An 11728-nucleotide genomic window follows, 5' to 3' on the forward strand; every position below is an offset into this window, starting at 1 on the left:
CCGGGACACCAGAAAATTCACACTTATGGGATTTATCTGGGTAGCCGTAAAAGCGGCGTTTGTGTGCAGGCAAGCGTGCTGCGTCGCCGACTTGTTTACTGCAGAATACACTGGAACAGTCACATTTACTGGAACTGAACGAGCGAGAAGTTGCCATAGAAACAGAGAGCGTCAACATGCTGGCGTTTATTGCAGGCCTGCGTGCATTACAACAGGCTCGTTCACTGCAATATTGACATTTCCAGTCGCCTGAATTTCAGAGGGGAATGAGAAATGTATAGGAAATGGAGGTCGGTCCGTCCGCAGCGGGACCAGAAAACTCTCTTTTCTCCTTACGCCAGTGACGCACGGAACACCATAGAAACGGTGTTTGGGTGCAGGCGAGCGGGTTGTACAACGCACTCGTTGGCTGCAAAACACATCTGCAGTCGCCTTTTCAGGGAACTGACAGAGCGAGCATTGACGGCATAATTTTATCTGCCGGTAGACCCGGGATCGAACACGGGTCTCTCGCGCGCAAAAACCTGAGAGTCTGCCACTGGGCCACAGGGGGAGACACATTGTAACTCAGTTAGCGCGAGTATTATCAGAGAGCGTCAACGTGCTGGCGTTTGTTTGCAGGCATGCGTGTATTACAACAGGCTTGCTCACTGCAATACTGACATTTCCAGTCGCCCGAACTTCAGAGGGGAATGAGAAATGTACGAGAAAATGGAGGTCGGTCCGTCCGCAGCGGGACCAGAAACACTCTCTTTTCTCCTTACGCCAGTGACTCACGGAAACCATAGAAACGGTGTTTGGGTGCAGGCGAGCGGGTTGTACAGCGCGCTCGTTGGCTGCAAAATGCACATCTGCAGTCGCCTTTCAGGGAACTGACAGAGCGAAGCATTGGCGGCATAATTTAACTGCCGCTAGACCGGGATTCGAACACCGGTCTCTCGTGCGGAAAACCTAAAATTCCGCCACTGAGCCACAGGGGGGAACACAAAAGCTTTCGGATGCATGAGCATATAAGAGCGTCAACATGTTTTCTTCGGCGTTTGCTTGCAGGCGCGCTTGTATTAAAACAAGCTCGTTTGCTGCAATATTGATATTTCCAGTCGCCTGATCAGGGAACTGAGAAATGTATGAGAAATTGAAGGTCAGTCCATCCTCGGAGGGACTAAAAACACTCCTTTCTCCTTTCGCCGGTGAGTGACGCATGAATGGGGCGCAGAGGCAGGGTAGCTTTCTTATAACGTAAAGAAAACTAACCCCGACCGTCCGCTTCCAGCCTCCCTTGTGAGTGGCGCAGTTTGCGCGGCTTGAACAGAGGGAGAGAGAAAGCTAGCCCCGTGACCGCCCGCTCCTGACATCCCCTGTGAGCGGCGCGGTTTGCGCGGCTCGAACAGAGGGAGAACAGGTATCGTCCCCCAAGCAGGCAAGGCAAGCGGGCGAACCGGCAAGCTTTGCAGGTTGGGGGGGGGGGGCGGAGGAGCAGTCTCGGAGAAGGATGCCAGGTGAGTCCTCAGAGTCACCATAGGCAGTAACTAGCTCGCAGTGAGGGCAGTCGCCGTCAGCAAGCGCGAGAGCTGTGTGATCCTCAGGAAAAGGGGCGTCTTCAAAAAGACGCCCAGCTCTTTTAGTGCAATGAGAGTGTGTGTTGCGGCGGCGAGCACACACACATACATAAACACAGTAGCAGAGAAAGGATATAACGCCGGATAGCGCAGCAGGAAGGCAAGGAAGGCGGCGCGGCCAGCGACTTCAGTGACTCGTCCCGCTGAAGGTGCTCTCTCTCAGACGGCGCGGCTTCTTCTCCAGCTCCAGCGATGCGTGTGCTTCGCTTGAAGGATGAAAAATCAGATAATAGCTGCCTGCGAGCGGTATTTATAGGCCTAGACCACGCCCGTTTCGGCGGGACGTGACGCAGCGGGCGCGAAGCACCCTCATTGGGTCTGGCGTCACGCCAGGCCTCGCTCGATAGGCTGCTGCAGTTGCCGCAGAGCAGCCAATAGGCGCGCGAGCTGCCTCGCCTATGTCTGCATGCTGCCGCAACGCGTTTTGCATTATTACAAAATTAAGGATAAGGCTTCAATATCTCGCGGATAAAGGATTTTCCCCTAGCGTAAGATATCTTACGCAGTACGAGAGACCTCTCGTAAGAGAACGTGGCATTAACAAACAAGTTAGGAGTTTCATTATTTTATTGGTTTATGTGAATTAAGTCCCGGCCCTCACTGGTGTTTTGTGTAACGTGAGTGGTTGTTCTAGAGGAGACGAGATAGATATTGCCAAGTGCGGCCGATCGGAAAGACACGGGGAGATTGCGGTAACAAAAAAAATGTTTTAATCGATAATTCATCTGATTAAAACACTAATTGTGCATAGTAAAGTGTGTTAGACATGTTTTGGAATGAGTGTTATTTTGTTTCGTAACAATTCTCTTTGTATGTACGCTCGACATCGCTGCCCTTTTTTTCTTTTGTGGTACAGATCGCCAATACAGACAGTGTTTCAAGTTATTGTAAAGATAACTGGGGACAGACTCAAAGACTGAAGACACTCACTTTAGTTAACGAGTGAGAATAGGGAGTTTGCTGGCCGCGAAAGAGGAGTCTGTGGCTTGTCTTCAGAGAGCACAGCCACCGGAGGACGATATTCCGGAGGCCTACAGTGCAGAGGAGTTGTTGGCCTTTATTCAGAGGAAGATTTCCTGAGATTTCTTCAGTGCAGCTGAGTCAAAGTGAATTCAGGGACCTTTGTGTAAGTTTGTTTTCCCGCTCAGGAAAGTGAAGCGGCCAGTTTGTTGTTTCAAAGGCCACCACGTTCCCCAGCAACGTCTCAGGCCTGCAATGGTGTGTGTGTCTGTGGGCCCACAGTGTTTCGTTATCATTCATATGATGTTATACAGTGCACTTAAAAACTGTGATTTTTTACCATTTTCATCTATAGTGAAAGTGTGACAGACACATTCATTAATTTTGACTCAAAATATATTACATATTTGGTGTGATATTGTGTCCATTGGTGATTTGAGATAAAATGTGACCGTGTGAATGAATCACATACTGTTATTTGTTTATATGATCTAATTTGACCTTTTTATTTTATACAAATTAAATTCTTTACATTTTGTTACTTTCAAAGAGATTTATTATTTCAAAAGAGATTATACCAGTCCGTTTAAGCATAAGTGAGTATAGTTTTATAGAAAAATTAATTCATTTAGTGACACCAGAGGGGCCTAACTTCAACATCTGTAGGTGTATCGTTAATGAAACTGGAGCGCTGTCCAACTTAATTACAAGAAAGACAGGTAGGGGTGCTACATAAATACCAAGGGTTTTGTTTATTTTCTTCTAATAGGTTTAACAAATAAGCAGATCTAGCAGCTTTTAAGGCCTCTCTGTACGCAATCGTGCTCTCTTTCCATGAAATGCGAAACACCTCTAGTTTTGTTTTCTTCCAGTTGTGCTCGATTTTTCTGGCTGCTCTCTTAAGGGCCCGAGTGTGCTCGTTGTACCACGGCATTGGACTATTTTCTTTAATCTTCCTTAAGGGCAAAGGAGCAACTCTGTCTAAAGTACTGGAAAAGAGAGCGTTAAAAGTTTCTGTCACAATATCAAGTTCTTCTAAGCTATCTGGGATGCTGAGATGATGATACTGATCAGGAAGATTAAAGCAATCTTTAGTGGCAGAAGTGATAGGTCTAACATATTTGTAACACGAAGTCGGCTTTGCAGCCTTGGCTAAATGAAGTTTACACGAGACTAGATAATGATCTGAGATGTCATCGCTCTGCTGCAGAATTTCAACGGCATCAGCATTGATTCCATTGATAATATTAGATCTAGAGTATGATTACGAGAATGAGTGGGTCCTGACACATGTTGTCTAACTCCAATAGAGTTAAGAATGTCTTTAAATGCCAATCCCAATGCATCTTTTTCGTTATCTACATGGATATTAAAATCACCAACAATTAGGACTTTATCTGCAGCCAGTACTAACTCTGTTAGAAAGTCAGCAAATTATTTGACAAAGTCTGTATGGTGCCCTGGTGGCCTGTATACAGTAACCAGCACACATCTCAAACGTGATTTATCATTTATACTATATATTGTTACTTTAAGCACCAACCCTTCAACATAATTATATTTGAAGACTTCTTAGTAATTCTGAAAATATTACTATAAATTACAGCAACACCTGTACAGCTTTGCCTTTCAGATGAGATTCATGTTTATATCCGTAATCTTGTGGGGGGACTCATTTAAAGTCATGTAATCATTTGCTTTTAGCCAGGTTTCTGTCAAACACAGCACATCTAGGTTATAGTCTGTAATCATATCATTAACAATACGTGCTTTTGAAGTAAGGGATTGAATATCCAGCAACCCAATTAAGCTTTATCATTTGCTCATTTGTATTATATCTGTTTTTTATTTGTTGAACGTCAATAAAAATGTTCCCCTTACCCTTAAGTTTTTTTGTATTTCCTAATTCGGGGAACATACACAGTCTCTATATGATGATATCTAGGTGAAAGAGTCTCTATGTGATGGTCTTTATCTGACCTTGGTGACGTGAGACAGCTAGCAGACGGTCGGTTAAGCCAGTCTGTCTGCTTCCCGACCTGAGCCCCAATTCATGTTTGAGCTCTAAGACGATGTGCCATATTACTAGAGAGAAGAGCAGCACCATCCCAGGAGGGATGAATACCATCTCTTTTCAAGAGACTAAGTAGTCTGGGTTTTTATACATCACTGTTCGTGCTGTAGTTATGAAATAGTATATGCCCACATATAATTCTGCTGAAAATGCAGCTGCTTACGTACTTTGTATGTAAATAAGGTGAATACATTGTTTGTATTTTAAAAATGGTAATGTTTACATTTTATGATCGACTCATTAGCCGACAGATGGACTCAAATTAGCAAACACATACAGTGTCTACTTAACCGCAATGTCTGCTACAGATGTTGATATTTGTTAACATTGCAAACTGTTTGTAATACATGTTGCTGCTGTAAAAATAAAACTAGGAATTGCTGTGGCTCTGTTATGTGTGTGATACAAATAAAAGCCTTTCACTTTAAAGAGTTCAGAAAAGCTTTTCTCTGTATCCTTACATTGTCTACTTACTGCTGCATAAATGTAAAATGCACATTGTCTAGCTGCTAATGCTAGTGATTCACTCTAGCATTAATTCAGGACTGCTGACATGACACATAATTTAGACCTTGTAAATGGTTAGTTCATAAGGAATTGATTAAGCAGACTACGCAAAACACAGTGATATAGCGTAAAAGCCTATGCACTTATATTAGATGTTACATTTTAGAGGATTTCTGAAAGCACACTGCACTGCTACGGCAAATGCTACCCAAGTATTTGAAGGTTGAGCAGCAAGCTCATTGGCTGCTGATATGGCAGGAACCAATCAGCTGTGCCCTATAGATAACAATGTGATTATGAACAGGTGAGTAAAATGACCTATTAGCCTGCACCATCTAGAATCTAGATTCTAGATTCTAGAGTTTCATGCCAGAATAGGGATGGGCAAATTAAGCCTCATGAAGCCTCCCCTGATTGTTTCGGGAAAAGATTCGAAGCACCAAGAGTGTAGAAAACAGCGCCATCTTGTGGCAGGTCAAATTTATAGCAGCCATGTTAATGAGTAGCTGAGTGCGCAGCACCGTTGTTTTGTCCATTAAGCACAAATAAAAGCCTGACAACGCTAAATGTTCAGTTTTCTGATAATATAATTCACATATTAAAGTGTGGCAATAAAATAAATGTAACAACTGTATTAATACCATACAGACATAAAAATACCAACAGAGTTGCTTGATGCAAGTAAATGTTGGTCTAATTATGTTATGGTTTCTATGCTGTTTATGTGTCAGAATATATGATCATGTAACATAGGCTGTAGGCTTATTTATTACACACACAAAAAAATAAAAAAAAAATAAAAAAAATGTGTGTGGCATTCACGTGACTGGAAAGAAAGTGAGGCTTCGTTTTACGTTGATCGTGTTTCTCTGAAAACAATATGCGCTCCGGTACGGAGCTTCGTGAGAAATTGCGCTGCGTACTCGATACGCGCTTTGAAGCTTCAGTGTCAAATGTAACATCACTATGCCAGAACTTTATATTTAGCCAGATGTAAGGGATCATCTGTTTCTGTTTTGGGTGGGTTTTGCATGTATTTAGGCTAGTTGTTTCCTGTGTTTCAGTTTGATCCCATGGTTTTTAATTGATTGTTTGAGTTGTTGCATGTGTTGTTTATGTCATTGATTTGTTTGCCTGGTTATTTAAGCCCTGTGTTTCTTTCTGTTCATTGTCTGTCGTCGTCAGATATTGTTTGGTTGTTCTGTTCAAGTTTTCTAGTTTTAGCACTCTGAGTATTTTGTTATTTTGAGTTTGTGTTTAAGAATTGCTGCGCTTAGATCCTGCCCTTCATCACTGCTGCAACCACAAGCTGATACCAGAATATGATGTTTGGTTTCCATATTTCACTGCAAGATTATTTCAACCATCTATGATGCAGACATTTACATATACAGTGAATATATAAAAATACATATTCTGGAAATACAAAAGCTGACATTACTGTGAGCCATCAATGTTCAGCAATCATACTTTACACAGAACAAAAATTAGGATGTGTTGAAAGTATCCTTAAAACAAAAGCTACTGATTTGTTATCAGTAACGGTCCACTGCAAAAGCCAGGAATGAATGAGCTTGTCAATTGTTTTATTGACTGTGCATTGAGGGCTACAAAACTACACAAATGATGGCATTCATCTGCAGCAGTGTTTGAATTACTCATTTATTCAGTTTATCAGTGACGATTCAACAAGGCATTTCAAATGAACATGAAGTTGGAACAGAACAGCTGGAAATCCATTCCTAAGGCACAATAGAAGCAAAAAAGTTAGACTACCTGTGCGTCCTTTCTCTTACAGCGCTGTTTTCGAGCAGCCATTTTTGAACTTGCATGTCTCGCCAACTCGCATGTGCAGCACCATCACAAGGTCGGCCACAAGGCCACACAAAACAATTATGTGCTTTTTTTCCTCCAGCTTTTCATGTCATTTATTCAGTAAAGGTCCCCATTCTGCCAACTCTGTTTTCATGTCAGGTCAAGAGCTGGGCGGAATGCGCAGCCATGATGGATTGAACAGTAAATGGACATTTATTGCTCACAGATGTAGGTTTTTTTTGTGTGTTTTTTTTTTGTTCACCCTCTGACCTTGTGTTCTGTACTGTGACATGTGAAGATATAACTGCTTAGACTAACTCTCGCTGTGGGTGTATTACATTCAGAAGTGATCATATGCCTTTGAAGGATGTATGGCTCCAGAAAGTGGTTCTTCAGAATACTTTTCATCATCTGTCAAAGTTATAGCTGAAGTGTTAAACTTCTTTTTTTGCATCCTTTTTTTATTGATTTTTTATTGATTTAAAAAAAAAAAAATGTATTAGTTATAGTAATATTAGTTCAATTAATCAAATGGAAAAAAGTTAGGAAAGAAGATTAATATATATTATTAAATACATTTACATTTATGCATTTGGCAGACGCTTTTATCCAAAGCGACTTACATTGCGTTATCCCAGCCTTTCTCAAAGTGGGTGCCGCGGCACACTGGGGTGCCCCCTGACTGTGTCAGGGGTGCCGCCAAAAAATTACGTAGGCTAAAAAAATTAAAAAAATAAAAATCGGACATTTCATATATAAATATATTTGAATTTACATAAATACATTCTTCTTCTTTTTAACCCTTTCGCACGTACGCTCACACCGGTGTGATCAGTCTAGGCTGGTCCCTGGAGCACCGGTGTGATTAGAACGGTCAGTGCATGACGTGATCAACTGCTAAATTCAAATGTGCTTTCGCGCGTTGGCTGGAGCTGAGCCGCGCTCAGCTGTCATATATCACAACTTTTCAGTGTTTTCATCCACATAATGTTTGTTTTAGGTTTCAGACATAAGTACTAAAAAAAACAATACATTTAGAGTTTGTAAAATACACACTGATGTCAAAGGAAGAGGCAATAATAATCCTTTCCATTATAATTAGTTTTATTCATATCAGATACACATTGTGTAAGTAACTTTAAAGTTTACTCTATTCTTCTCCCAGTTCACCTGCCACTTACTTTTATGTATTTCGGGAGAAGTGGATGAATTCACTTGTTGTAAATCCAACAGATCCGATTCTCTGAACTGCGTCTGCGGCACAAACTAACATGGCGGGGCCCATCGCGCATAGCCTACAGCTCAACTAACGCGATCGTTATAATTGTGTTCAAAAAACAAAACACTTCCACTTGCATATATTTGACAATCGGAATATCAGATATTTCATGTCATATCTAACAAATTTGTGAATATTTTGAATAAAAAAGGAAAAATGACATAAAAGCAGATCATCATTCATTCAGCTCTGTTGTTGCTGCGGTGTGTCACGTGACAAGCAATGACGCGTCACCATGGAAACGTACTCGGTTACTAACGTAACCTCGGTTCTCTCTAGAAGAGGGAACGAGTACTGCGTAAGATATCTTACGCTAGGGGAAAATCCTTTTCCGCGAGATATTGAAGCCAAAAATTATCCTTAATTTTGTAATAATGCAAAACGCGTTGCAGCAGCAATGCAGACATAGGCGAGACAGCTCGCGCGCCTATTGGCTGCTCTGCGGCAACTGCAGCAGCCTATCGAGCGAGGCCTGGCGTGACGTCAGACCCAATCAGGGCACTTCGCGCCCGCTGCGTCACGTCCCGCCGAAATGGGCGTGGTCTAGGCCTATAAATATCGCTCGCAGGCAGCTATTATCTGGTTTTTCATCATCGAAGCAACCAGAGCGTGTGCATGCACGGCAAGATACGCAGTACTCGTTCCCTCTTCTAGAGAGAACCGAGGTTACGTTAGTAACCGAGTACGTTCTCTTACGAGAGGTCTCTCGTACTGCGTAAGATATCTTACGCTAGGGGACCCAATGTAAAACGCCGTGCATGCTGAGATCTGACACCAAAGACCCAAGGGCGAAAGCCCGGGGTACATATAGTGCACAATCACTCAGTGAACTCACAGAGAGTCCGGAAAGAAGGAGGGGTGCAGCCTCACTTTTCCACATAAAGTAGCGTCGATGGGACGCGAATTTCATCATACAGACAGGGCGGGGTACGGCCTGAACTGATGGGGAAAAATGTGGGTCTTACACAGTTTGCCCAGCTTTAAACTGTCGAACATTGAGCTGTGCTCAGCAAACGCAGCATTCTGAGCTGAACGCATCAGGTCAGATAATACTGGTAGTTTAGACCGACAGCAGCCTGGCCTGCAGGGCGGGAACCTCTAGGTTATAAAACCTTATAAATGTAGACGGGGAGGCCCAGCCTGCCGCCATACAAATATCTTGCAAGGCAATCCCACTTGACCAGGCCCACGAAGAGGCCATGCCTCTCGTGGAATGCGCTCTGACACCCAAAGGGCACTGCATGCCCTTGGAGGCGTATGCCAGCGCTATAGCATCAACTATCCATCTGGATAGGCTCTGTTTCGACGCGGCTAGTCCCTTAGAACGTCCGCTAAACGAAACAAAGAGCTGTTCCGTCTGTCTGAAAACAGACGAGCGAGACACATAAGCTCGTAATGCCCTGACTGGGCAAAGGAGGCTCGCGTCTCTTTCCTCATCAGGGACCGGTAGGGCTGACAGAGAGATAATCTGCGCCCTAAACGGTGTGTTGAGGGATTTTGGAACATAACCGTGCTTAGGTTTGAGTATAACTTTTGAGTCATTGGGCCCAAACTCCATGCACGCCGCGCTCACAGAGAGCGCGTGCAGATCCCCTATGCGCTTCACTGAAGCGAGAGCCAGCAAAAACACCGTTTTGAAAGACAGGTGTTTCAAATCGATTGACTGTAAAGGCTCAAATGGCGCACCTTTCATGGCTTCCAGAACCGTAGAAAGGTCCCATACGGGGACTGAGGGAGGTCTGGGAGGATTCAGTCTCTTAGCTCCTCTAAGGAAGCGGATGACTAAATCGTTCCTTCCTATTGACTGACCAAGCGTTGTTTCTGAGAACGCTGCTATAGCCGCCACATAAACTTTGAGCGTGGAGGGGGCCCTGCCCCCATCCAACAGCTCTTGTAGGAAGGAAAACACCTCCGTCACATCACAGTTTGTGGGTGACACACCACGGGCTGTGCACCAGCCCGAAAACACTGACCATTTCGAAGAATAGAGTCGTCTTGTAGACGGAGCTCTAGCCTGCGTGATCGTGTTTAATACTCCTTTAGGGAGTCCAACATGTACCCGTTGATGGCCCAGACATGAAGGGACCATAGTTCCGGGTGAGGATGCCAGATCGAGCCGCGGGCCTGTGAGAGGAGATCTCTCCTCACTGGTACTGGCCACGGGGCAGTACTTGCTAACTGCATCACGGCTGGGAACCAAGGTTGGTTTTTCCAGAACGGTGCTACCAGCAGTACTGAGCATCCTTCTTCCCTGAACCGTTCTATCACCTGAGGCAGGAGAGAGACGGGGGGAAAAGCATAGAGCGGGCGGCGGGGCCACACATGGGCCAGCGCGCTCCTGCTCTTGGAGAAAAATTCTTGACAGTTAGCGTTTTCTTGAGACGCAAACAGGTCCACTTCCGCTCTGCCGAATTTCTTCCACAGCAGTTGGACTGTCTGTGGGTGTAGAGACCATTCGCCTGCCGGAACATTGTTCCTGGACAGTCTGTCTGGTCCTATATTCATGATCCCTGGCACGTGCGCTGCTCTGAGCGAGCGCAGGTTGCACTGAGCCCATACCAGGAGGCGTTCTGCCAGCCTGTACAGTTTCTCGGATCTGATGCCGCCCTGGCGATTTATGTAGGACACCACAGACATGTTGTCCGAACGGACCAAGACGTGGTGACCTTTTATTTGGGGACAAAAACGCGTCAGCGCGTTGTCTACTGCCAGCATTTCGAGGCAGTTTATGTGCAGGAGCTTCTCCCGTTCTGACCACTGGCCGAAGAACGGTCTGCCCTCGAGCAGCGCTCCCCATCCCGAGGTGGACGCGTCCGTGGACACCACTTTCACCCTCGAGGAAGTCCCCAGGCTTACACCTGATTGGTACCAGTCGTTCGCTTTCCAGGGTTTCAGAGCTGTAACGCATTTCTGATTGACCCTGAGGCGAAGCAAACCGGGTGCCCACGCTTCGCGTGGGACTCGCGCTTTCAGCCAAAACTGCAGCGGGCGCATGCGGAGCAGACCCAGCTGGAGCACTGACGATGCTGAGGCCATGAGACCTAGCATTTTCTGAAATCTCTTGAGCGGGACAGACGCGCCGCAGCGAAAAGAGTTCGCTGTGCGTCGAATGTCTACCGCGCGCTGTGGTGATAGTCGCGCTATCATGGATAGTGAGTCCAGTTCTGTGCCCAGGAAAGATATTTTCTGACTGGGTGACAGGGAGCTCTTCGCCCAATTGACACTCAGACCCAAATCCTCGAGGTGATCGAGTAAAATGGTCGTGTGTTCTATGAGCACTGCGCGAGATTGCGCTAGAATCAGCCAATCGTCCCAAAAAAAAAAAAAAAAAATAATAAAAAAAAAAAAAAAACCCGGGTAGCTTTGCCAATGCGTCTGCATGGATAGCTAGGGGTCGAATACGAAGCGCGCTCCGCTCGCTCAGCGATGGAGAAGCTTCGGTGTGCTGTAACACAAGCGTGTCGCTCGTGACAT

At 44.8% G+C, this 11728-nt stretch overlaps 1 protein-coding gene across 1 annotated transcript; it reads right to left on the bottom strand.

Moving 5' to 3' along the window:
- Positions 1-8490: 8490 nt before the first annotated feature.
- LOC309495292 (uncharacterized protein) lies at positions 8491-10604 on the bottom strand. Its single transcript, XM_082164963.1, has 2 exons — positions 8713-10604; positions 8491-8681 (listed from the first exon to the last, which is right to left on the bottom strand). Exon 1 carries the CDS (start codon positions 10494-10496, stop codon positions 9315-9317), a length of 1182 nt encoding a protein of 393 aa, XP_082021089.1. The 5' UTR covers positions 10497-10604; the 3' UTR covers positions 8491-8681; positions 8713-9314.
- Between the last annotated feature and the right edge of the window lie 1124 nt (positions 10605-11728).

The sequence above is a fragment of the Leuciscus leuciscus genome (assembly GCF_965113295.1).
Source record: "Leuciscus leuciscus genome assembly, chromosome: 3".
In the NCBI taxonomy this organism is placed as follows: domain Eukaryota; kingdom Metazoa; phylum Chordata; class Actinopteri; order Cypriniformes; family Leuciscidae; genus Leuciscus; species Leuciscus leuciscus.

Bases quoted from the DNA above. Each gene is read 5' to 3' on its own strand.
- LOC309495292 (XM_082164963.1), bottom strand. From the start codon at position 10,496: ATGCTCAGTACTGCTGGTAGCACCGTTCTGGAAAAACCAACCTTGGTT.